At 46.0% G+C, this 27,576-nt stretch overlaps 1 protein-coding gene across 7 annotated transcripts in view; it reads left to right on the forward strand.

The window, feature by feature from the left end:
- The window catches only part of tanc2b (tetratricopeptide repeat, ankyrin repeat and coiled-coil containing 2b), a 104,044-nt gene that overhangs the window by 49,875 nt on the left and 26,593 nt on the right, over positions 1–27,576 (forward strand). For 2 of the 7 annotated variants that reach the window (XM_068306310.1, XM_068306309.1), the window contains exons 4-8: positions 2,703–2,882; positions 16,403–16,519; positions 21,311–21,459; positions 24,634–24,811; positions 25,755–26,003. In XM_068306310.1, coding sequence (XP_068162411.1) covers positions 2,703–2,882; positions 16,403–16,519; positions 21,311–21,459; positions 24,634–24,811; positions 25,755–26,003 — 873 coding nt within the window. Of the gene's footprint in view, positions 1–2,702; positions 2,883–7,797; positions 7,930–16,402; positions 16,520–17,238; positions 17,311–20,871; positions 21,136–21,310; positions 21,460–24,633; positions 24,812–25,754; positions 26,004–27,576 lie in introns of those variants that run through there. The other 5 variants (XM_068306312.1, XM_068306311.1, XM_068306313.1 and 2 more) reach the window with 5 other exon arrangements.

Genomic DNA, 27,576 nt, shown 5'->3' on the forward strand with positions numbered 1-27,576 from the left:
CAACCCCCCGTCCCCCCGAAAGCGAGGATGCTGCACTATCCAGACGTTACGTTCTTCCTCTCCTCTGTTCCAGCGCTCATTATTGAGCTGCTCCCGGGCGCGTCAGAGTATTTATGTGAGTGAATGAGAAATGGTTTCGCTGCGAGTTCCCCCCCTTACCTTCTCATTTCCTGTAATACTTCCCTCTTGGCGGTCTCATTCCAGACTATTTCTTCATACGGAGGTCGTGTTTACCAGGCGGCGTTTTATTCAGAAAACTTTACAGCTGCTGAAAGTGAATTTATATCCACAGAATGAATGAGTTTTTTTCTTCTTTTTTTTTTTTTTTTATTCCTGTAATTTTTTTTTTACCTGTAAAATGCGAGTAACGTCGAAAGGCAAAACGCGCCGCGGGGCGGATGTTTATCACAAACAAGGAATGTCGGTACTTGGCAGGAAACGTTTTGGGGTAATTATAACGTCATGTTTCTTTTTCTTCTTTTGCGTGTTGCGGCGAACACCTCCATGTCTCGCAAGTGTTCTAATGAAACATCATCATTTCCCTTCTTGATTCTTTCGTTCCCCAGGTTGCATTTTTGCCTTAACATCTCACCTCCTGATTTCTGTTTCCACACATCATTCTGTTTTTTAAGCCAAATAAAAAAATTTTTTTTAAATCCCAAGCTGCTAATTTGGTCTCTTTTTTTTTTTTTTTTGGCAACATAATTTGTATAATTGCATGTTTCTACTGGGTGTTGGAATGCATTTCAACCGACTTCTCTTCCGACTACCAATAATTGGTGGATCGCTTCGGTATTTCCACCAGACTCATGCATACATAAGGAGAATTTCCATGCTTTTGGGATGTAAACCCCCACCACCACCACCACCACCACAGCTCTGGCTGTTGTTGCTGCTTTTGCAGTTCCCTGGAGGATGTACGGACTGACTCCAGCTCTGCCGGAACCACACGGACGTGTGTGTGATATTGTTATTTCTTGCTTGTGCATCAGTGTTTGCGTGACATTTGTGACCGACAAGACTCTGATAATGGTTTGTTGTCCCGCGTGGCGCTCCATCTGCAGAGACACGGGGTCAATTCACCAAATGGATGTTGGGGGTTTAAAGACGGCTGACCGCAGAACGTGTGTCTGTTTCTAAAGAGTTTTTTTTTTTTTTTTTTAAATGTGGTTTTTAATGCAAATGACAGGGGAAAAAGTTTCGGGTCAGTGGTGAAGAGGAGCTGTTTGTGCTTCGTCTGTCATTACCATTACCATGAGGGTGGCACGCTGGTGCCGTGGTGACCACGAACGCCTCACAGCGAGACGGTTCCGGTTCTTCTTCTCCACTACTTCCTTCCACGGTCTAAAAACACACACATATGATTGGTGGCTCTAAATTGCCTGTTTGTAATAAATTCCAGAAAGAAAAAAAAAGATATTTTAGTCCAAGAAAAGTCATCCTCATCATCATCATCATCATCATCATCATCATCATCATCATAAATAGAGGTAGTGGATTCATTATTTTGAGAATCTTTTTTTTTAAAAACTTTTTCTCAGACTAAGATGATCTAAATTTATATTTGATGGTGAAAACTCCTTCATTTCCCAATGGTGGGGGTCGTTGTTTACCAGAGAACGGGCCGCCACATGTTGCCTTCAGGGGCTGTGCTCTGTTTTGGGTCACGCCAATCTTGTTGCGCTCGATATTGGCGCCGCGCTGATACCCGAATCCAGGGGGACAAGGCTAAAGTAATATCAGAGCGGTCACATCTATTTGATGGCAGGTGAACGCCGCCGGCGCCACCGAGTCCAATCTGAGCAGCGTTGAACACGACTAGAGCGATCAGTCGGTGTCTGTTATCAACAAATGCTCAACTTTCGCCCCTTACAGCTCATTAAATATGAGAATCCGCTTCCTCTATCGGCTTCATGTCACTTTAAATTCAGTTGTCAAGCTGCTGTCCTCGATTATGTACGTCCTTGCATCTTCGACGCGCTTTTTTTGACAATTTTCAGACAACGTGCGTCCCTGGGATGCAAGCTTTAAATACTTAAGGCTGCGTCCACAGGAGAATATATGAATTAAAGGCAAAGGTAACTATTGAGTGAATTGCAAAAGTAATAAAAAACTATTACATTTTCATTTATTTCTAAAACTTTTTTTAAAAAAGAATGACTACCAGGCTTTAACATTTCAATAAAAATGATATTTAATTTTGCTCTTTTTTTCTATGTACTTACATGTTTATGACATCATTATGAATAAAATCATTAAAATTAAGTTTGTTTAGTTTTTATATCGGACTATTGGCAAAACTCGATGCTTGAGTACGGCTTCTACCGTATATTCTGTTATTACTTAAATAAGTAATAAAATAAATAATAAAGTGACTTAAATAGATAATTAAATAAGTAATAATTAAATAAATATTACTTAATAAAGTTTTACTCTACTCTATTTATGGGATGCATAAACGTTATATTGGGATGCACAATCTTTTTTGGAGCGCATCCCAGGGATGCACTACTTTTTTTCAGGTAAACAGCAGAACTTCAGGCTGCGTGGAGCAGAACGCCGTCTGTGTTACATCATCACCCTTAGAATTAAATGTCACTTCCTGTGATCGCTGTTTGACCTCCTCTTAACTGAGCGTTCTATTAAAAGCTACGCAAACCACCTCACGCCCTTTCACCCCCCCCCCCACATCTCCTCTGCAGGTGGCAGCATCGACAGCGACTGTGCCTTCGAAGGAGACTACGCCGTGCCCCCGCTCTCCATGACCGAAGGCATGCAGCACATTCGCATCATGGAGGGCGTGTCCCGCTCGCTGCCTTCCTCCCCGCTGCTCACCCACCAGACCATCAGCGTCAGGCTGCAGCCCATGAAGAAGCTCACAGGTAATTAAAAAAAAAAAGAAAAAAAAAAGATGCCGCCGTTTATTCGTGGAGGGTGTACGGTTTGGATTCGTCATTGTCACAATTAAAAAGAAGAAGGAAGAAATTTAAAAAAAAAAAGGGTTTGGAAAGAAATCCACAGCCAGCAGAGATGTGGGCTGATTCAGATTGGTCTTGAATGCACGTCTTTGCCTGTAGCTGTCCTCCCCCATAGATTCATTATACTAACGCAGCCTCCCTTAACCCTTAACTGTGGGCAGGGAATCATGCACGGCGATTTAAAGCAGATTTTCATGACACAAAAGCGAAGAGGAGTGGAGTGGCATCTCAGTCATCACTTACTGTATTACTTACCCTCTAATTAGGAGTGGAAACAGAAGGCAGCGCCCCGCTCCGTCCCACAATTTTCCAATTCATATAATCGCCAAAGCCCAAACTAATCGACGGAAGAACAGCTGATGGACTGAAAGCCGCCCTCCTTTTATCGCTCTATAGCTGCCGCCGCTAATTGTTTCCTTCTCACTCATCTCTGACATTCAGAGAATGGAGATCCCTCCCCCCACCACCACCACCACCACCTCAAACCCCTCCAGTTAATGACCTATCTCCCCATTAACTGGATTATGAGCCTTGTGACGTGATTACGGAGGTTGTGGTTTGGTACACAGGACGGCGTGGACATCGTCGGCTTTCTGCTCCACTGGATCTGAAATAGCAAAAATCAAATATTGATTTTGCCGCCTCGCCCGATATCATTCGCTGCCCCCACACAGCGGCAGAGTGGGTGTGAAGGGCTGCGTGCAGGATTCACCACTAGGGTGCACCAGCCTCTCACCGACCAGTTCTGACTTATTTCAGACAGAATGATTTATTCTCTTTGTGTGTTTTTAAGTGAAACGGTTCGTTTCGTCTCGTGTCGGGGAGTCGTGACGTCTACTGAGCTGATCTCTCTGGTCTCGTGTGTGAATGTGTGTATTTATAGGTAGGTGTGTGTGTGAAGTGATTTTGATGGTGAGTACTGGTGACTATCAGTGGGGGGGGGTTTCTCCTTTAAGCACAATTTGAGATATGGTTTTAACCCCGGTCAGGTTTACATCTCTTGCACATCACCTGTTGTGTTGCCCCCCCCCCCTACTCCCCAAGACAGGCACTGCGCACCAGACTGTACTATGCTCTCACAGCCTCCCTGGCTTTCTCACCATATAATTAATTCCACTCAGCATCACTTCCTGCGCAGCTTGACAGCGCCGCGCTCGTGAGTGCGCTGGCGTACACAAAAAAAAAAAAAAAGGCCAGAGAGGAACCCCCCTTCCACGCCGCTGACAGCAGAGGTGGGAGAAAGAGCAAAGAGGGAATGGAAGGAAGAGAAGCTCTTTGACCCCCCCCCTCTCCCCCCATCGGTGGCCTCCGCCAAAACACGGCCTCCTGCACCGCCCCTGATTGGCCTTTTGGGAAGTCAGGTTCTCAACCGCAAATCTGTGATAGAATGGAAACGGTATCAAAGCGGTGACCTTTTTAGAGAATCATTACGATTCTGGTTCAACCCCCTCCCTGAAGGAGGCCCCCTCGTGCTGTCAAAGGGCTCAGGGAGGTGAGGCAGGCAGGATGTGAATCATCCAACTCCTTATTTACTATGAAAATGAGCTCACAACACCGTCACAATGCAGGTTCTTAATGTTGCAGATACTCAGGTGATACTTCCTGGATCAATACCAGTACCTTCAGAATAAAAGCATCCGGCTGTGATGCATCGTCCGCCTTTTAACTCAGCATTTTTGTTACTTTAACAAATAAGGTTGCTTATTTGTTCCTCAGACGCCTCACCTTTAAGTGTCGGCGTCTGATTGATCGGCTTCGCTCCGCTCTGAAGCACGTAAAGGGAATTATTTCAACAAACCCTCCCCAGATTACGCTGCTTTCCCCTCATTAACGGCAGCGATCAATACCACCGCTGCCTCCTCATGGATCGCCACATCAAGGTGGAAAATTACATTCGGCCTTAAACTCGGCGAATAACCCCTGATTTAATTACGCCAACTAATTTTGAGTCCAACTCTCGTCACAATTATCTCAGTAATATGAGCGTCTTTAAAATCAATGCTCTCTTCGGTGCTTACAGTAACATGTGAATTAACGGCGGTACGTTAAGATAGCTGCATGATGGAGATTTTAAAAAAACTGTCAGGATTAACAAGGCGCATTGTGCAGAACTGCTCAGTCAGGTTTTGCGGGTTATTGTGTGGGTAGTCTAAAAAGATCCGCGTTAAAACTGTTGAAGTTAAAGGAGTTACTGCTGAGGAATGCTGCCTTCATGGACTCGTGTCATTGTTTGATATCTTAATGGACATAGCAGGAATGCTTCTCAGGATGTCTTAAACAGATACAGTAGACTGTAATAAGATTTTAGCATCATCATGATGGGGGGGATTTTATTTTGAAAAGCTATCTGGGAGATTAAAGTACAACCACATCTCAAATTCTTTCCTTTTTAAGGCTCGTGTGTCATCTGAACTTTACCTCTACCCTCCTGAAACGCTGTCCACCCTGGACGCCTTCGTTGCCATTCCTCCTTACCTAGCATCGCACTGTGAGACATTTGCAGCTCCATTATTTCCATTATTTCCTGCCTGGGTCGTCCCCAGTCGGTGCCGACGCTCTGATTCATTTTTTTTCCCCAAACCGAAAAGGAAATGTGACATTTTCAGCTCGGTTGTCACAGGGACTAAAAATAAAGAGTGAAGGTTAGATGCTAGAAATGGAAGTGTGATGCCCCGAGAGGAGTCAGCGCCGTTTTAGCAAATTTCCTTTCATATTTTTAGTCATCAGACGAATATTCCTATAAATAACAAAATATTACAACCCTGACGCTTCTTGATTTCTTGCTGACGTCAGCTGCTCTCCTGTATGTGCAGTATGTCAGGTGATTATAAACTGTTTCCTGTGAAGGTTGAGGACACGTTCATGTCATGTCTTAGTCTAGCCTGGCTCTTTGTAATCCCACCAAAATCCTTAGAAGCTGCTAATAAACCTACTTCAATGTTTGAATTATGGCTTTTAAACTTCAGTCTTTGTGTGGATTACATATATGAGATATAACATCAGCTTAAGAGGCATTTGTGCTAAGCTAAGCTAACCAGCCGCAGGATTTACCCACATATTTAAATAGATGTGTATATCTGCGCGCCATCGGTATTCTCTCCACCGGAATCAGCCTATTTCCTTAAAGTGTTCACATCCAAACAATAACAAACAGTGTTTACCTCGGAATTTCGCGTCTTTGATTATCCGACTGTGACGTTCGTCCACACACCACGATATCAAGAGCCTCTAAATGATCTGTTGATGAAGCGTAAACTCTTCTCGGAGAGCAGATTTCAAGATCACACTCTTTTTAGTTTTGCTTTTTTGCCGTAATTGCAGCATCTCTGTTCAGTTTATACAACGACAAGGAAGGTCTAGAATGGAGATCCAGGAGAAACCTCAAAGGAGCAAACTGATTAATATTTAAGTGTTATATATGAATATGGAACGGAACAACTTAGCATCTTATTAATAATCATATTTTAAATAGTATAATATGATACAAAACTAAAAGACCATTTATATATGGTTGATCTCAAGCAAACCCTTGGATCCAGATTACGTTCTGGATCCAGATCCAAACCTGCAGCTGAGAGATTAAATTATTTATTTCAAGATCACTCTGTATCAGATCACAAATTGATTATCGGTAAATGTGACTGAAATGAAAACGGAACTCGAGTCTTCTTATGATTTCATAAGAATGGTCTAGAACTGCGACGCATCTTTAAGGCTTATGGGTAACATGCGGTGTTTGGGGACGTCACCCTGAGGGAAATGAGTGTGACTTGAGTAGACTGTCAAATTAAAAGCAGTTAAAATAAAGGCGGCCCACATTAAACTCTAATCCCGCCGGGTTTGAACCCCCAGACGGCCGTGGAACATGGCCGCGGATGCACGCATAGACCGTCAAGGGTAAAACAAGGACAGGCAGGGGTGGCGGAGTCCATGAGGAAAATGGAGTAGCTTTTATTGAATCTCTTGTTCCAATCAAATGATCCCCACCCACCCACCATCAGTTGCCCCCCCCCCCCCCCTAAAAAGCTCCGTCCACAAGCAGGAAGAGAAACTGTGTCCCTTTAATAATACCTCCCTTCCTTTCCTCCCTCACTTCTTCCTTTTTTTTTTAATGCCATTTTCTTTCCTCCCTCAGTACCCACCCTTCTCCTCCCCCTCCTTTTTTTTTTTTTTTGCTCTGTGGTTGCCATGACAACAGCAGCACTGCACCATTCATCTGTTGGAGACCTGAGCTCCTGTTCCTGTGGAGAGAGCGTGTGCGCCGCTCGCATTCATACGTAACACACGCTAAGCGCTAATGCAGTCACGGAGGAGAACGGGGAGATCCGACCTATCCGTGCTTCCGGGGGGAGGAGAAGAATAAAAAAACAAAAATAAAAAAAAACCACCCGGACTTTTATTTTCGTCATCTTTCGCGGCAGTGATGCTTTCGGTCACCTGCCAGCCTTCAGCGTTACCGTCGCTGCAGAGATGTCACCCCTGTGTCGGCCGGTGACACAGTGACTGCTGCGTTCTTCCTTCCTCCCTTCCCTTTCGCCTCCCTCTCTTTCCTCCTCCTCCTCCTCCTCCTCCTCCCACACCACCTCTCTCGCTCCTCCCGTCATCGCCACATCCCCCCCGGCTCCGTATCATTTACTGCGACTGAACTGAGCGAGCAGCATCGGGCGCTCAAACCTGTGGAGATTTCACCTCGGACAAGAAAACAAGAAGGTTGCGACGAGAGCCAGCTTCAGTCGGTCCGCGCCTCCCCTTCCCCTGCTCCTGTGCAGGTGTTTTTCTCCTACACCCCCCCCCCCCCCTCCGTCTCCTGTTTCTAGTCTGTTTCTTACTTTTTTTTTGATGAACTGGTCATCACTCAGGGAGGAAGGACTGCTCTTTTCGCTGGAGGGAGAAGGAGGGGAACTGGTGCCATGCCCCAGCCTTCAGGAATGCGAGATCTGGTTTGAGAATGGTGAGCCTTGCCACACCCTCCTTTTGCTCGTTTCATTCCTCCATCTGTGCCCAAAACATTTTGTGTCTCCTTCCTCCCTCGCGCCGCTCCGGTCGGAGGTCGTCGCTAACCGAGTCCGTCCGCTCGCCCCCCCCCCCCCCCCCCCAACCCACCCACCTCCTCACAGCTGGAGTCGCCCGTAGGACTTGGGCTGACTGGTTTGTACAGGCGTGGGGGGGTGAATGGGAGCAGTGCAGGAAAGTCATTTATCTCCATGAAATGATGCATTTGTCTGTCAAAGGGCTGCGTTCTAATGACAACGTAGGCTCGAGGACCTGTGAATCAACCAGAGTGCAAATAATGTAAGTGTTATTTCGCCGGCGAGCTGCTCCGTTTCATGCGTCAGCGTGGGTGAACATTCAATTGTCTTTAAGTGTGTGTGTGTGTGTGTGTGTGTGTGTGTGTGTGTGTGTGCGTCTAAGCACAAGCTGTGGGCGGCTAATGGTGCTTGTTCTTGTTGTTGTGTGTCTCACTTTTTCCTTTTCAGAGCGTAGCATCCTATGTAGCGTAGGGTTGCGTAAACGGGCTGACGTTTGCTGGGGGAATAGGTTTTCCCTCCCCTTGCAGGCGGCAGCAAAGGGCAGCTCTGTTTATTTATTTATTTATTTATTTATTTACTTGTTTATTTATTTACTTGTGTATTTATTTAGTTATTTATTGCTTTACTAGAAGCCTGGGTACCAGAATCACCCTGTCATGTGTTGGGATGCAGTTCCTCCTTCCACTTCTAGTGCTGCAGGCTGCCTGCTTCATCCCAGGGGGGGTATGGGTGGATGTTGCGATGTTGTGGGGAGGGGGAGAGGGGGGGGGGGGCAACTAGCTGTGAACAGAAGAAAATGTCTCAATAACACTGTCTGCCAGAAAAGCGCAAGTACCTCATCAGCAGCTGCTATAGCTGGTCTCAGGTGAATGGGTTTTGATGAGGCGCCCACCGCCGGTTTTCGCACCACTTAGCGTCGCCACCCGGAGAGTGTTTTGATGAGCTTCACTTCGTCAGCTGTCACTCTGGATGTATCGGTCAGTAACGCCGAGTGCTTTGGTTTTTGGGGGGTTTGGCTAAATAGCCTTGGGAGAGCGTGGCGTCCCTCCTGGGGTTCACTTGAATCTGATGGAGAGGAGTAAACGAGATCTCATGCTCTTCATCCACTATGAGACATTGCATCATCATCATCATCATCATCCGTGTCTTTCATTTCACTCTCCAAACCAGGGGTCTCCAAACTTTTTCCTGTAAGGGTCGCGTAACTTTTCCTTTCTCTGATGGGGGGGCCGGGGTCAGTTTGTCTCAGGGGTGCCAAAACATTTATTCTTTTCCAGAACCAAACATTATTAACCCTATTATGTCATTTGGGAGGCGGCCTAGAAGTCATTGAGACTGTTGGGTCCAGTTACGGCCAACTCAGACTGATTTTTCTGGTATTGTTCAGGGGGCCGAGCCAAATGTGGAGATGGGCCGCATCCGGCCCGCGGGCCGTAGTTTTGGGACCACTGCTCTAGACCAACAGCAAGTTAGCTGTTGACCCTGGCGTCTGGCGTTTTCTTCAACTTTCGTTAAGAGTCGATCTGCTCATTGTGACCATACCCAGAGACACAGTCACAAAGAGACACAGTAAAGCTGATGATGTGGCTTCAGTGATATTGATTGGGGTAACTGCTCAGTTTTCCTCCCTTGTGTGGCTTGCGTCGTGTGTCAGATGAATGTCCTTTGAGCCCTTAGATGTGTTGGGAAGGTTGAACGACTCGATTGACCAAAGTCTATCCTCCCCGCATCGATTACACGGTGTTAGAAACCTGCCCCTACCTGTGAGTCGATACCTATCAAAATTTATGTGATGTTAATTTCTTGCAGTGGATTATTATCTGAATTTACTGATGGAGATGTATGCCTACCCCCCTGTTGTTATTATAGTGGCAACCTGCTGAGTAACTCCATTGATGGGTGAGCACAGTCTGCACCAAGCATGACATCCATGCTAAATCAAGAATTTATGGCATTGCTGCCCTTTCAAACCCTTCGCGTTATGTTTATCATCAAGAGGAATCTAATTTTAAGCTCCTGAAAAACTATTTGGAGGACATCATGGGTTCTTATTTTCAATCATGTGACCCAGGAACCCAGGAAAGTTGGTTTCCATCACAGTCAAGCAGCACCTTTGTTGGAATCAAGGGAGCTAATATCGCTGACTTCATAACGTCTCACTGGGATCTATAATGACAACCCTTTGTTAGAATAAGAGACGGTTTGTGCCGCCTTTAGCCAGATGAGGTTGCCCTCTCGTGTTTGTGATGTTACTCTGATCCAGCTACTTAAAGTCACCTTGTAGTGTTTATAGCAGGTAGCAGCCAAAGCTTTCAAATAATCCCCTCTGCTAAAGACGTGCAACCCAGATACTGTCAGGCCCTAGTTGCCTGTCCTGAGGTAAACTCTTAAATATAACCATCACAGCAGAAAGTTGCAAGTCTTTGGACTGGTTACCCAGATAAATAAAGCATTGAAATTTAAAGGAGAACAATAAATGAGTCGTTGTAGCTGCTAACAAAAAAGTGTCCATCCTTAGCACGGTGTTTCAGACGATTGACGATGGAGTTCCTCAAGGAACCGTTCTAGCCCCCCCCCCCTACATGTTTGTAGAGGTTTAAATGACCTCTGACCCTCGCAGTTTATCATCCCATTTCCTGACACAATAACACTCCCTTTCCAATGTTCAGCCCCTTTATTGTCTTCACTGGATTTGCTTTTTTTTTTTTTTGATGTGGTGAAACATTTTTTTTTAACTTTAACATTATTTTAATTCTTCCTCATAAAGCCAAAAAGATGACCTCTTTAATAATGCTATGTATGAACAGCTAGTGAGTCCCTTTATGCCGGTTGTTATTCCCATGTTATCATCACAATATTTAGCAGTACCTCCTGGGGGAGCCGGGTGTGTGTGTGTGTGTGTGTGGGGGGGTGATACGTGGAAAAGCAAAACCTGCAGTGTTCTATTAATAGCGATGATAATGATTTGCTTACAAAACAGCATTGGACTACTTTATACTACCTCGCTGCTTTCTGTGAAAGCTGACGATGGAGAGCTGAGCAAACATTTTTCTTTCTGTGCAATATGCAAACAAACCCCTAAAGAAGTGTGCTATTGTGTGTGTGTGTGTGTGTGTGTGTGTGTGTGTGTGTGTGTGTGTGTGTCCCTGCATACCCACACCCTTACAGACGACTGCACAGTGACACCAGCCTCGGCGTTAACTTATTTGCTCAGTCATTTTGGGGTGAAGCGTTCGGCTGGATCGCTGCTCCGACTTTGTTCGACTGCAGTCATTTGTCAACAATGACTATGGAATCGCATTAGAACGACAATTGATTACAGCATTTGTAAGAGATTAAAAAATTTAGGGGTGGGGGGAGTGGAGGGTTTTTTTGCTATCCATTTTATGTTGAGCTGCAGTTCATCCGTGTCATTATAAGAGACGTCCACATCGTTGATTTATTCTGAGTTTCATCATCAGCTAACCCTGCGTCTCATCCTTTCTCAGTGATGAGGGTGGGGTAGCTGAGTGTCCCTGAGATGTTATAAATCCCCACGAGGGGCTGAACTCCATTTGGAACAGAGGTCAAAAGCAAGCCTGGCTATTATTTGACCGTCATATCAAGCGATGTCTTTGGCATTCGTGCTCCTCCTGCTTCCCGTAAAGCGATATGATGTGGTCGGCCTCGGGAGCGCAGGCCTCTCGTGCGACCTGCTGAGAAGAGGTTATGCGAAAAGTTCACCATCGCACACGAGGTGCGATGGTGAACGAGAAAAAGGAAGTTAACAGTGTCTGAACGGGTCAACGTTAACAATAGTGGCTCTGCTTCTTAAACTGAGTCATGAGGGCAGAGTCCTGCAGGAATGGAGGCTTTGTTCAGCAGACCAGACAGCTGCCCAGAAAGCCTGCAGAAAGGATAAAACCAAGGATGTACAAAGCAGCGATTTAGAAAACAAGATAGCAAGATTAAAAAAAAATAAAAAAAATGCTGGCGCTCCAAGCAAATAAAGTCCAGTATATCAAAATTTTATGAAACGCCCCATTGATGGTGTCAAGCTGGAGGCAACTTTCATAAAGAGAAGCCCTTATTACCAGTTTCAATAAAATGCTGGTACAAAAACCATGATAGGAAAACGGTTGTTCGTGCAGGAATCGTCAGAACACTGTAAAAAATGAGCCGGTCCACTTCAGTCTTAACTTAGCAACCACCTGTGTGGGGCCACGCCCACCTGTCCAGGTGTTTTCAACTGCAATTTTCCCATTAAATATCGAGCCACATGACAAACATGTCACTATATATTAAATAAATATTAACCAACATGAAAAATAAAATTTGGGATTCGTTTATTTGGATAAACTTTATTTTAAAACCTTGTTGTGAGTCAAAGCTGTGTGCTGTCAGGCTAATCCAGACCAACTTTGCATTGACGGCTTTTTTTTGGGGCAACGGCGATCTCGGCTAATGAGCGTCCCTGGAAGAATTAGCACCTCCCTCTGCCCTCTTAAAATTCTGCCGGTGCCTCACCTCGCTCTATTAATCCTCCCAAGGTTGTAATGGAAGACACAGGGACACACGCAAGTACATAAAAGAGGGCGAGGCAGCCGAGCTGAAAGACTTGTAGCCTCCGTCTTCAGGTTGTGACTGAATGGTTTTTGTTTGCGCCAAGTCAACAATCCTGGTCAAAAAGATGCACGAACGCGACTGGGTGCATGATACTAATGACCTCTAGCGTAACCTTTGGTGGAGTTCTGTTTTTTTTAAAGGAGTCACAAAAGATGGATGTGATTTATTCACGGCCCTGCTGGAGAATAAATGTCGGCGCTCCTGTGAATGTTAAGACCTCTTTGTGGTGGTTATGACTGGTAATAAACTTCATAAAGAGCGCTTCATCTCTCTCTCTGAGGTGCGGCAGACAAGGATAGCCTTCTGCACAAAGGATCAGAGAAGAAGAAGAAGAAGAAGAAGGGGACGCCTGCCCCCGCAAAGCCGCTGAGAGCTGCCGATACAAAGACACGGGTTGATTACCTGTGAGCAAAAGGTGTCGGAAAGCTGTTGGCTCCGGCGAGATCTTCCTCCGTGTGTTACCGCCACCTTCAGAAAAGGTGGTCGAGGCTCGTCTCTCTCCCCCCCCCCCCGCCGCCCTGCGCTCTCTGCTTGTTGCCATAGTGACCAGGGCCGCCTGCTTGGTGTCTGTAAAAGCTCTGCTCGTGTTGCAGACAGCTGGGCAGCGCGTGTCCTCACCCACATTATTCTCCCCGTACGTGTGTGTGTGTGTGTGTGTGTGTGTGTGTGTTAATGTGTCGGCGCCTGCGTCTTTGTCTGACTGCATACCTGGGGGTCGTGCGTGTGTGTGTGTGTGTGTGTGTGTGTGTCTGAGGAGGAGGAGGAGGTGCACAAAAGGATGCACTTCATCGCCGTAGAAATCACTCTCACTTCTCTTTCTCCTTTTCGACTCACGCTCAGATCTTTCCACGTATTCATCGGAGGCTCAGGTTGTGTCACGTTCCGCGTAAAACCGCCACCCTGCGTAGGTAAATTTGAATCACAGCATTGACTGGCGTTCTTTTTTCTTTTGTGCTCCACCAAAGGCTGCATGCGTACGTGTCGAACATCCTGGGAATGGATCGGCTTTTTAAATCTTCACGTCGTTCTCTTTCGCTTATTTACTCGCCGTGTCTCTCTGCATCCTCCTCCTCCTCCTCCTCCTCCTCCCCTTCATCCTCACTCTAATCTCACATGTACACTTCTATACATGCCGCATGCATATTCATATTAACACCCTCACATCCAGAGCGTGTAACAGATATCTATTTCACGGCCACGTGCGTCTGCACACACGGACTAGATATATTTATTCATAAGCTCATTAGAGGAGTGGATTTGCCTGCTGCCATCCATCACACTGTCACCCATCCCCAACCTGGCACCGACAACGGAACTGCAGGAGAGAAGTCCCTTGGATTTAGTCTCCTGGAGCCGGCGCCGTAGAGGGGATTTACTCCAATAGGCAGAGCCTCGCTTTTCCCTTTCTTAGAGGTGAGATCAGGGAGAGCAAAACAAAAAAACAAAAAAGACATGATAATCAGGAGCATATTCCAGGGGAAATAATCACTTAATCATTGTCTGCCTTTCATCAGGCGAAGTTTGGAGTGACAGCGGAAGGTTTGAAGGGTAAAAAAATCGTGGATGTGCATGAGGCGGATGCTCACGTCTTGTGACAGCTCAGTCTGTCAACCTCCCCCCCCTTAGAAAGCCAATGCAAGCTGTCGCAAGCCTGTCGCTGCAGGTAAAAGAGCAGATTATCATGCATGTGGCAGGACTGCGGTTTGAATGACAGATCTAACTCATGCAGCTCATCCGTTATGGAACCGCTTGGGTTGTTTTTTTGTGTGACTGAGTCGAAATATTTGGTCAAATTTTTGTGATATTTTAATGGTATCATCTGCAAAAAAAATTTAAAAAGTCCTTCTTTTCTCGCCATTTTAGCTCATTATTTGAAAAAAAAGAAAAAGAACAAAAAAAAAGAACAGTAGTTCAGTTGGATTTTCCTTGATCCGGTCCTGGATTACTCTCTTCCCTTCCTACTGCTGGCTGTCAGCTGTAGTTTCTCACTCGGGCATCTGCGCTGGCTCTCCTCCTGGGTCCAGTTAATGAGTGGAGTCCTCTCCAGACCAAACCGACGCAGCATTACCGCACAGCATCGTGCATGGCAAGTGAACAAATCCACTCCACACGTGCTGTCGTGTCTCTGCCAGGGAGATTTTGTTGTTGTTGTTGTTGTTGTTTTTTTGGCCGGTTTGTTTGTTTGTTAGTGAGCAGAGCATCTCTTATCAGATTGAACGGTGACAGAGTTTACACCATCTGACGCAGCTCCACATCAAAAAGCTGCTCTTATCTAGTAATCCTTGTAAATTTGTGATTTATATTTAAAGTCTACCGTTATTTTGAAACTCCATTCATCGGGGGACGTTTTCTTTAAAGTTTGTCATGATATTTGGACAGTTTGTGTATCTGTTTTAATTCAGATACGGCTGATTGACATTTAAGCTCTATTATTTGTTAGTTTATAATGTTTGCGGCTCCTTCTGCCCCCCCCCCCCCGAGGGCTGACTGTTGTCCTGACATGCCTCAACTTTGTAGGAGATGAACACAATCTGTTTCTGTCTGCACATGAGCTGAGACAAAGAGTGTATATAGGCAGATGGACATGTCTCCTTTCCACCCATTGTGTTCACACAGTAACGCACAGACCCACAAAGTCATGTGTAACGTGAACCCGACACAAAGGCGTTAAAGAGCCCGTTGTTCTGCAGTCGTTGTCGCGGCTACAGCTGCCAGTCGTGAATTTCTTCTCGCCTCTCTGTGGTTCAGAACGCCGGCGCTTTGTTGGATAACTTTGGACGTGTGCGCTCATCCAATAGAAACGGTCCAAAGTTGTGCCCTTTTTTTTTTTTTTTTTAAACTCGATGAGTCAATTAAAAAGAAATGACGCCCCACAAATAGGAATAAGAAATGATCCGTGCTCGTGATTTAGTTGTTATCCGACTCTCCTCTTGAAAATAAATGTCGATTCCGGGTGTAACGCCTGTGGAGGTCACATCATCATAAAATAGTCTTTTTTTGTCACCGTTTGTTTCAGGGAAATCTGATGCAAACAGGCGTTTTTTTGAATTAATTCTCAGCATATTATGAGGCAGACTGACTGTGGGTTGCTTCTGTGGACACGTGTGTGTGTGTGTGTGTGTTGGTTTCCGGTGGACCCGACGGCGCCGCCTCAATCTACAAGCTCGTGAAGCGAGTCCCGGCGATCGTGCTCCATTTCCTTTTTGCTGGAACTTTAATAATAATAATAATAATTTTAAAAAAAAAAAGACTGAGTCACCCCCGGTGGCTGTCATCGTTTCTCGTCGAAGCCATTCATTTGGTGTCTCAGACTTTGTGCTTGAGTCAGGCGAGAGAACATTCCAAAAATGGACCTCATTTGCATTTGTTGGCGTGAATATAACGAGGGACAAGTAGACACAACAAGAGTATTTTGTGACACGCCATCTTGTTCGGTTGAACAATCTGTGTCTTCTGCTGCTTCCTGAGAGAAGTGAAGGCCCCAGAGAGAGAGAGAACGACGGGGACGTTCTCACCTGCTGTTGGCTGGTGGATTCTGATTGGCTGATTGGCCGTGTTTTATCTCCAAACGCAAAAGCCGCCTAAAAAGTTTTCATTGAATTAGCTGCATCAAGTTTATGAGCTCTCTGTCTTCCTCCCCTTTCTTTCCTGTCCCTCCTCACCTTCTTCCCTCTCTCCATCTCCCCTTACCTGTGTGTGTGTTTGTGTATGTGTGTGTCTATGTGTGTGCGTCTCCTCCTCTATATGTGTGTGTGTGTGTGTGTGTGTGTGTGTGCTTTCTGCTCCCAGCCCCTCTGCGGAAAGCAAAGTTTGTGGAGAGCCCTCGCATTCCACAATCAGAGCTTGGCTCCCCTACACACACCTCCACCACTGCCAAGAATCCAGACCTGGACACACACTGCCCTGGTAAGTCTGAAGCCAGCTCATCCTTCATATTCTTGTGTTCCCTTTCCTTTTTTGTGTGTGTGTGTGTGTGTGTGTGTGTGTGTGTGTGTGTGTGTGTGTGTGTGTGTTGTTATTGCTCCTCTAAAAACACGGGAGAAGAACTCTGAGAAGGACGGAGGGAGGTAGTAGTTCTGCACTTGCCGGTTATTCCGACTGCTTTTCCCAAGGCAGAACATCGCTAAGGTCATTAATGAAATGACTTTGCTGATGCCTGCAGAGTCCATCCTCATCGCCTCCGCCTCCTCTTCCTCCTCCTCCTCTTCCTCTGTCTCTCTAATCCTCTCTCACTGATTTCTCAACCCCGCTGCTCGGACAGCAGATCTTTTGCGGGTCCTGCTTGTGTTTTCAGTTTTCCATCACGGTCGTTCACGGGTCGGTTAATCCGGGGGTCCCGTTCAGATTCCACCCTCACCCCCCCATGTCTCTCCTAACCCTCTCGCCCAGGGATTTTTTTTTTCTTCTCCCTTTATATCTGCTCTCTCATCTCGCTGCGCCTCTTCCTGTTGCCACCGAGAAGCGCCGTGATTTCCTGACTTGACTTTGGATGGCTGAGTTGCGTGGACTCCTTAACGGAGCAGGACAAAACGGCGCCACTCCGGGTTTGGGATAAAGACATGAGAGAAGTGACGATAAGGGGGGGGTCTGAGGGGCCTGATTGCTGTAACTCGTGAGGAAAATGGTCGACAGAGTGCTGCCAGCCCTGTCCGTCTGTCAGCCTCTTCTGCTGAATCTCTGCTCAATGGGAGTTATAAGTAGGTGATCTGTGTAGAAACATAGGAGAATATTTATTTATAGCATCTTTTGTATCTGTTAAAGTCTGAATAGTATTTAGTAAGTTAGGATAGACCTTTTCTTTCTATTTCATGACCTACTGTATCTCATGCATACAAAGAGGTAACGGCCCTGGCTTTTTTTTTTTTTTGACACGAATCTGGTGCAGCAGACTGTGGAATGGCCTCATCAGCCGTGATGAGCCGCTAACAGCTCCAGCAGATGTGACATTTCAGGGTTGAAATGGTAATCTCTAATATTGCTGGTGAGGGAAAAACTGTTGATTGCAAATGGGAATTTTTTTTTTTTTTTTGTCTGCCTGTGTCGACTCAAGTCGGAGGTGAGAAGCGGGGAGGGCAGTGACCTCAACATTTGGTTGTTTGTGTGACTTCATTGAACTGTTGACTTTGTTTGTTGTCTGGAGGACGAGTTCAGAAAATAAGATTTAAAATGCGAAATTAATATTCAAAAATCAATTGAGAGACTTGGAGGTTGAAGCAATTCATTGCATTCATGCAAAAAAACAAAACAAAAGTATGAATATTCAATACGCAGACGATGCATTTCTGCTCATCGACGGGCGACGGATTTGCTTCTGCAGGCGAAATCTTTTCTGCCTTCCGCTCCCCGATCCGTCGGGTTACGTTCACACCTTGAGAGTGACACGATTCAGTCGCGATCCGTTCGCACTTGATCTGACGTCGGTGTGAACAGATCCGTTGCCATGACCCCCACGTTTTACAACGACGTGCTGCCCCCCCCCCCATCACCACCACCACCACCACCACCAGCAGGAGTACTGAATCGTAATGAATCAAATGTGTGACGCAGCATTCTGCTGCTCGGGTTCTGTTCACGCTGTTCGAGTCCTGGCTCGACATTCGTGAAGAAAAACCTCCAAATGTTGCACAGATAAGACCCCCCCCCCCCCGGTGCACACTAGGAATGCTTGCTCTTCTTTATCTCTTGATTAGCCGTCCGGTGCTCGGTTTCTTGATGTTGTGCATACCTGTCTGCGCTTGTGCGCTCATAAATCTGAAACACTTTGAGTCCGGTTTCTTTTCATTTTCCTGCAGCTGTTCTGAAAGTTATTTTTCCAGCGTTTAATCACAACTTTTGTCGCCTTATTTTGAGGCGCTCTCCACTGTGAGCCCCTTCTTTATTCCCACTCGTCTCTCTCGAACAGGCGTGGGTTACTCATTAGATCCCCGTGATTGTTTCCGGTTATAGGGATAATCTCTCTGTGGATGTGCACGGGTACAGGTGAAATAAGAGCCACTGTATGGTTTCTGTTATCTCACCTGCAGGGGGGGGGGGGGGTTATTAATAGCACCTCCCATCCCGTCCCGTCCCCTGCTTGAAGCACACACACACACACACACACACACACACACACACGCTTCTTCCCTCTACCTTCTCTACGGTGCGCGAGGGCAGATCTGTGGACGGCCAGGGAGAAACAGATGCGCCCGCACAGAAACACATTCCTAGCTGCGCGCAAAATTCAGTTGCTATGGCAACCATCTGTGCCTCCTCGCAGGCTCAGGAATCCGATGAAGAGGAGTATGCATGCGTGTTAGTGTGTGTGTGTGTGTGTGTGTGTGTGTGTGTGTGTGTGTGTGTGTGTGTGTGTGTGTGTGTGTTGTGGCGTTGGTTTCCAAAAAAAAAAAAAAGAAACGTGTTTTATGCCTGATTGTTTGTTGTTTGTTTGTTGTTGTTTTCTCAGATTTTATCATTACCGATCTCGCTGCGTCTGAAGTTTCCTCTTTAGGCGAGTGTTGTTTTCCTGGTGCTGTCATGCGGCTTTGAATTGAACGTAGGTGTGTGTGTGTGTGTGTGTGTGTGTGTCTCCAATGGCTTCAGTGAGAGGTGTGTGATTGTCATAATCTGTAATTTAAGAACAAGAAGCAGAGTTATAAATGGAATCAATACACACTCCCCGTACGTTACGGTAACGCATGTGTCTCCTAGCAGCATTGGTTTTATTTCAAGAAACAGATGTGGACGATGAAGGTGGCGTCCAGACGCTGTGATGTTGATGTCAGGTTTTAGATTTTAGTCTCTTAGTGTTTTAAGGAGAGCTAGCAGTATCTAGAATACAGATGTTTCCTGAGCATCAAAAGAAACATCTAGATCAGGGATCTCAAGCTTATTTTTCACTGAGGGCCACATCAGCATAACGTCTGTCCTCAAAGGGGCCAGATGTAGCTTATAAATGTAAGTAAATGTAATGTAAAATAAATGTAACTATTCCTTAATGATAAATAACTGATTTTTTTTACTTATTCAAGGTGCAAACGCTTAATTACTGCATTGTGAGAAATAAAATGATTTAAAAAATGATGTGGCGGGCCACATTTGGGCCCCTGGAGCCTTGAGTTTGACTCATGTGACCTACACATGGACCCTGGTCCAAACAGCTGGCTGCGACACAGCCGCCGCTGGAAAGAGCCAGAACTTGCGGGACATAATATATTCCAGAACCCCACCCCCACCCCCCGGTTTGAACGCGGCTAAGGCCACAAAACCTCTGTGGAGCGGTTGACTAATCAGCGATAATGTATTCACTGCTTACTACTGCCAGTCTGTCGGCTGGGAAAGGTTCATGTCCAGACAGGCAGGCGCACAGAAGCTGCTGCTTCACACACAGAATACACTGTTTAATGAATGTCGTATTCCACATCGTTTCTCCCTTTTCCCTCGGAGCGTGTGTCCGTCTTCCTTCGTCGCTCAAAGAAACTTGGGAGTCAAATTTAACGAGGATCCTGACAAGCGCCCCGCCGGTCGGACGGGGAAGCCCGGGCCTTTTTTTTTTTTTTTAATTTTTTTTTTTAGATTTCCTGTCGGGTCTGTGAAGTCTTTGAACGGACGAGTGAGAGGCCACGGGCTTCAAGACGAGCTGTCTATCTTCTGCTGCGGTGGCTGAAACCGTCTTAATGGTCGTCAGTCAGGTCTCAGCAAAAGCTACCCTGCCAGTCTGGTCCAACCTGCCTCGCAAGGACAAAAAAAAAAAAGAAAAAGGGAAAGCAGAGGAGACGGAGAGAAAGAAAGAACGAACTGGCTCTGCCTCTATTTGTCTTTGTCAAACTGTTTATTTTACCACCGGCCATTTCGTGCCGGTGCTTTCAATGTCTTTAATGTCCAAACCGATTAAAGCTTCAGCTTCTGATACGTGATGTGTTGTTGTTTGTGGATGAACCGTAACCAGGCAACAGGGGGTAAATAGATGAGGTCATTGTAAAGGTTTTTGTTTTTTTGTTGTTTTTTTGGGACCTGTTGCCAGAGTGACCCCCCCACCCCACCCCACCCCACCCAAAAGGTCTTCCAGCGTGTGCTTTCTGATCATCTGATTATCAAGCCGGTTTGTTTTTCTTTTCTCTCCATCGAGCTCAGACGTCTCTGTAAGCAGAATAGAAAGGCGGATACACAACCCCCCACACCCCCCACACCCCCCCTCTGTGACACACAGACAGGTGAAGGGCGGATCTCATTACATCACATGGGCTGCGTTGGTTGGTGATGAGAGGTGCGGAAGGAGCTGTTGTCACTAGTTTAGCGTAGCTCAATGACTGAAGGGATTCTTGGATTTACATGAGGAGAAACTAGAACCGAGATGTCCGACTGCGCTGGAATGTGTCTTTTTTAACGCTACCTGGGGGGGGGGCAAACTCAGGTAAGGTCGTTTCTTACGGGTGCCCCCGAGCACCGGTGCCTTGTATCCTGTATCCTGTATCCACGGCCACCGTCGCCACTGCGGTCGCTGCAAAGCAAACGCAGCACATCCCTTGTGTGTTTAGTATTTGCAGGTAATGTGGGGGCGGATTAGACGCTTTTTAAAGGATGTTTATTTTTGCTCCTACCCACCAATGAAATATATTCTTCTTCCTTTTTCTCGCTTCTTCTTCTTCTTCTTCTCCTCTCTCTCCCTCTTCCGTGATGTCATTCCTCCTCCTACCCCCTCCGTCTCTATCGCCTCTGCAGGGGAGTCGAGCCAGGAGCTGGGCCCCCCTCCGTCGGTGGATGAGGCAGCCAATACATTGATGACGCGCCTGGGTTTCCTTCTGGGAGACAAAGTGAGCGAGGGGCCAGCCGGCACGCAGTACAGCATGGAGGAACCCGAGGCAAGACAGGTAAATGGTGTCGCGAACGAAGCCGACGTTCCACCGAAATCGACTTAAGAGGACATGATAACCGGGGGGCTCATTTTTGGCGGAATGAATTCACGGAGCGTTTGGAGTTCATGTTGATGATGTCACCAGATGCTTCAAATGGGGAAGAAATGTCTAGAACTGAAAGGATAGAGATTTTTTTCTTGATCTTCATATATTTCTAGCTGACACTGGGTTTCCCGGATCACAAGTGTGTAACTTAGCCCTCAGGACAAGTGGACCCAGATTCTATCGGTGCCTCTGCATCAAGCATCGAATATCTACATTTATTTCCCATCGCACTTGAAAAATTGGCTTATTGAAAACGGGTTGGGCTTTTTCCATTGTAGCGCAACACGATTGCTTTAAAGCTCGGCTGCAGATGTCCTCCTTCCGTTCCTGAACCTGGTTTGACATGTATGAATTCTCCAAGCTGGGGGGGTGGGACGGGACAGGGGGTAGGTGGTCTGGCCAACCTGTTGCGCTCAAAGCAAGTCCAGGTATATGGACAGGAAGAAGCGTGGATAAGCGATTACAGCGATAGATTGCCTGTGCTTGATGTGAGCGCCGCTCTAGCAGTGGGGGTGTGCAAATTGAGAGAGGTTTATTCAAGCAGTTTTTTAGAGGTATGACTCATATTAGCACCCCGCTGCATCGTACAAACACTACAATCTTATTATTTTAGATATGTGCTCCAAAAGAGTCTTCTCTGAATTGCACTTTGTTTCATTCATTACCCACCAAACATGACAATAATTGCCTCAAGACAACATCTATTATCTCATTTAGAGTGGGCTACACTTGGATTTTATTACATTTTTACTCTGCTTTTATTGCGTTGGGATGGAGAAGCCCAGAATGTAGTGATACGGTATAATATCTGGATGTTCTAATGTTTCCCCATCATATCTAAGTCATGGAACGTTAGGATGAGGGTTCGCGTCGGGCGTCGTCTTTCCCTTTCACGTGGATGAATCCTTCCGTTCGCTGGTGTCTCTGAACAAGGTGACCTTAACTCGGGGCAGTTAATTGCCTTCCATTCCCCTCCTGCCGTCGTTTTCCCGAGTAATCCTTTGACGCGCGTCTGACTCTGACCTTCGATGGGTGAGGGTTATTTGCTGGTAGCTCTTATTATGTGTTTCTTAGTGTTGGGGGGGGGGGGGTCAGGCTTCTGTAAACATGATGGTGAACCCATCCACGGTGTGGACCAGAGGTCGGTCACACACAGACAAGCACTCCTAACAGAAGCTGGACTCACCTACTGCGGCGGACTTATTATGTGCGCCTATACAACCCTATGCGATCCAATACATCGGCTCTCTCCATTCTACCTTTACAACGCACATAAAGACCAGTGTGTGTGTGTGTGTGTGTGTGTGTGTGTGTGTGTGTGATTGGATTGTGTTGTTTTCAGAGCGTTGGGTCGGAGGTGCGTCGCATTTGAGACGACTATCTAATATTCTTTCCCTGTTGTGTTTGTAAATCTCCAGTATAATGCACTGCGGGTCAATAACGCTGCAAACGACAACCTCAGTAATAAAGCTGTGGAAGTCGAATTTATATTGGATTAGATTGCATTAGGTGGTAAAGGTGTACCTCATAAAGTTTCTGCTCCAACTTTAAATCTGATTGGTCGCCTCTGCGCCACAGGCCGACTGTTTCCAGTTGCGTTTGAGACGCGTGATTTAAAGGGGCACGCATCATTTAAGGCAATCAGTTAACCACAAATGTTTTAGCTTGACGTTTGCTAGACTATGATATTAAACCAACTCACCCCCAGGCTTATGAAAAATGGCATCTCCTCAACTGTTTATTTTGGATAAAACATCTCAACAACCAGTGGTTGGATTGTCAAGAATACGAGGTACAAGATGTCAACACACCCCTCAGGTTGAGCTGTTCGAGTCTGGATTACGTCTCATCCCGTTCAGTTGAACAAAATGGAAGTATTTCCAACAGTTTATCACCAAATACCTGCAAAACAACCAAACGTGTTGCGTGCTAAGGTGAGTTGCCAAACATATTAAAATGAACATCACTGATATTTGCGTTGAAGCTTTCACATTTGATCAATCGAGATTAAAGTTATGATGTCATCTTGTCCTCTGATAAGTTTTTAGAAGCATTTTTCAGGGATTATTACTGTTTTCTAGATTACTGATTGGTCTATTTACCCGTATGTGTAGGTGTGTGTGTGTGTGTAGTTGTGTGTGTGTGTGTGTGTGTAGGTGTGTGTGTTGGCTTAGTGTCTTCCGTCCCTCTATTTGCAGCAGATTAGACTAGAAGTAACCTGGAGTGCCACTTTGTGTTCACCTCTTATAATCAGTTCTGCATCCATGTTTTCCCTCTTGTTATACATACAGTGTGTGTGTGTATGTGTGTTAAAGAATGTGGCGTGTCCTTTAAGTACATCTGCTGTGAGTTTACATCTGTAGGCAGCCGAGTGTTTTTGGTTTATCTCCTGCGGTCCCTTATCTCCTGACCCGAGCTGATAAAGAGAAGTGTCACTGCAGGGTGTCGCAACAAGGCAGAGGCTGAAAACATTGTGAATTCAGAACGCGCGCATGTGGCAACAGAGCAGATATGCTCAAAAAAATAAAAAAATCTCTCCTTCTCCGGAGAGGGCAAGATGCTCTCTTCTTCGTAATTTTCCGATGAACCTCGTGTTTTCTCGAGCTCCGATTACGTCGTGAGATCCGATTTTTCCTCAAACCTGCATGTTTTGAAGAATGACATCATGCAGACACTCGTGTGTCCCATTACTGCACAGAATCTGGTTTTGGAGAAGCCACTCCCTTTTGTTTTCTAAAAAGGGAAACGCTTTCTCACAACTAGATATTCCAGCTCTGCGCCTGAGCTAACTGAGCTCCTTGTTTGTGCAGTAGTTCTTGCTGTAAGGTGTATTTACAAAATCGATGACAGGTGTCATAGAGGCTATTTTAGATTTTATCAACCTTACCAGAAAGAATCCTGGTGGTTGTGGTCTGACAGTCCTGTTTTATGTCATCTTATTTGTGAGGCTGCTTCAAAATGACGGCATTTAATCTGAAAATGCTGCAAATGCTTTTGAGCTTTTCGACTTTCTTCCATCTAAAAAGTCAATGTGTTATGTTTACAAGTGTGTGTGTGTGTGTGTGTGTGTGTTTGTGTGTTCAGAACCAGAGGATAAGCCCGTGCTCCACCCTGACCAGCAGCACTGCCTCACCCCCTGCAGGCAGTCCCTGCTCCACCCTCCCCCCTGCCATGCCTGGGCAGGCCGGAAACAAGGACTGCGCCTACGGTTCCGTCACCAGTCCCACCTCGACCCTGGAGAGCAGGGACAGCGGGATCATCGGTAAGACACCATCTCTAATATTTACATGACCCACAATCCCACGGGTCGGAAGTAGAACAGAGATTCAGATTCGTCTTGGGACAACAGTGGAGGTTTAAGGTTCATTTTTCACAGGATGAATACATATTTGCTTTTATGCTTTTTTAAAGATTTTTTTGTTGTTGTTGCAACATTTAAAAAAATAGATCATCGCCGAACTGTTTCGCACAAGAGCACAAATTCCCCTGAAACAATGCAGACGTGCTTGTATGTACATTTTTGGAGCGCTACCATTTTTTTCCTACTGGCAAAAAAACCAAAAAAACAAAACATCCCTTCCTGTAACCGATAATGCTTCTACGTGATTTCATGGACAGTATTTCCACAGGAAGAAGACCGGAACTCGATTCGTATTCCAATAAGAATTTCAACCTGAACCTTATCATTAGATAGATATAAATGGAAGCAGATTTTGGAGCTTACCAGGCAAATCAATAAAGTAACAGTAACGTGTTATTTCCCAGCCTTGCGTGTTCTGACAGGCGTCTCCGGGACACAACAGTTAGACAATCTGACGGTTGGGAGGAACGTGCCTCAGGTTGCAGCTTTGTTCCTGTAACTGACAGCGGCTCTCCTAGATCTCCACTGTATTTCCAAAAAAAAACAAAAAAAAAAAGTTGTCACCTTGAATGCAGCAACCCTCGGCTGGGAGTGGATTCGGCCGTGAGAATCGGTTTTGGCATCTTCTGCGTTCTGTGTTTTTGCATGAAGAACAAGATTTGGTGAAATTGCTCATAGGTGTGAAGAATTTTTGCATCCGAGCTGTTGCCAGGAGCTTTTTTTTTTTTTTTTTTTTTTTTACTGGTAAACACCTGCAGCGGGATGAGGAAAAGCATCACACCTGTTTCTTTTCTTCTTCTTTTTTTTTTCTCACCTCCCTTTTGTTGTTTGGTTCTCTTTGCAGCGACGTTGACCAGCTATTCTGAGAATATGGAGCGAGGAGGCAAATACGGCGAGGGTTCCCGGGGAAACCTGAAGCTGTGGCAGTCCCACAAATCAGGCATGGACTCGTTCCTGTACAGGGTGGATGAAAACATGACGGCCTCCACCTACAGCCTCAACAAAATCCCTGAGCGCAACCTGGAGAGCATGTCCTCCCATTCCGCCCACTCCATCCCTCTGTACCTCATGCCCCGCCCCAACTCTGTGGCTGGTGAGTCCCATCCTCTCCTCCGGAAGGAGAAAAGAAGGCAACGGTTTATCCGAGGAGACGGAAATATGAGCTTTTTATTTATTTGCTTATTGCTGATTTTTCTAAAAAAAAAAAAAAAAAAATCAAATATTTCTGACTCCTCTTGTGCTCCTTCTTTGCTCCTTTAAAGCATATTTTCCTTTCCCTTTCCAAGTTGAATCGTGATCTTTCCCGGACTTTGTGGCACGGCTGTTACGATAAAAGTTTGCACTATAATAATATAACTATTATTTATTTCCAGCTTCATTTGCTTTAAAATTATTTATCAACTATTTAAATACTCTTTTCAGATGCTGCCTGTTAATATCAGATATTGAATTGTGTGAACTTATTTGAATGTCGGTTAGCAGAGAGATTTATAAAAGGCTCATCTGCTTAGCACCAGATATCATGATGTGTTGAAATTAATTTGGACCCCAAATTGCAAAACCACCTTTATCTCCTTAAGATCTGGGATAAATCGGCATAAACGTCTTAAGATCTGAGCCGGGTTGTGTGAGAAACTGATTCTGAATTTGTGTATGTGTGTGTGTGTGTGTGTGTGTGTGTTATTGACGGAGAAAACGAGTCGTTCTTTCAGATTTCATTGGGTGACGCTGAAATTTCAGGTAGCTGCAAATCTGTCCCGGCTTTCTGTTCTGGATTGAAACCTTGGGGAGGGGAGTGGGGGGGGGAGGGGGAGTGAATAAAGATGAGGAAGAGCATCACGGGGGAAAACTTGTTGCGTTTCATAGATGTGTGTGTGGTCCACAGTAACAAGACGTTACGTAACACCGAGCCGATCCTAATGGGCCCGACGACGTTGTTGTTGTCACATTCAGAGAGGTCGCTGCAGACGATGAGCTCTATTACCCACTTCTTTCACTCCCACAGGAAAAAGAGTGTGTGCCTGGTACGGTAGACATACACACACACACACACACTCACACACACACACACGTATGTGTCTGAACACTCTAATGTGCGTGACAAGGCGTGTCGCTGCAGTTACGACCCTCTCTTTATGCTGCTCGTGTTCCACGGCTTGACACCCCCTGTCTGGCGGCCCAGCAATTCCACCGGGTTTAGAGTTTCGCCTCTCAATCCCGTCCCCCCCCCCAAAAAAAAAAAACCCAAAACCTTCAAACAAGGCCGAGCGAAGCCGGAGATGGCTTTAAAGACGCGCCACGAGCCGCAGATGATGCAACAAATAAAAGTAAAGAGTTCACGACGGAGGGAGGCGGCGGGAGAAACGTGTTTCTGAAGGAATTTGTCGAGAACGGGAATTCTCTAGGGAGGAGAAGGAGATGGATGCGTGTGGAAGAGAAGTGAAGAAGAGAGTTTCATAATCTCTCATCCTCTCTCTCTCTCTCTCTCTCCTCCGCAAAGAATTATCAGATGATGGAGGGATGGGAGGCGAGCGCAGGATGTGGATTGGCTGAGCTCGCACAGCAGTGGAACATCAAAGCCCTCGGCATTAACCATTTCTATCCCCCCAGAGGGATGGAGACGCGCTTTGATGAGAGGAAAAAGAGGGAGAGAGAGACTCACAAGG

Source organism: Antennarius striatus, chromosome 21 (assembly GCF_040054535.1).
Source record: "Antennarius striatus isolate MH-2024 chromosome 21, ASM4005453v1, whole genome shotgun sequence".
Lineage (NCBI taxonomy): Eukaryota > Metazoa > Chordata > Actinopteri > Lophiiformes > Antennariidae > Antennarius > Antennarius striatus.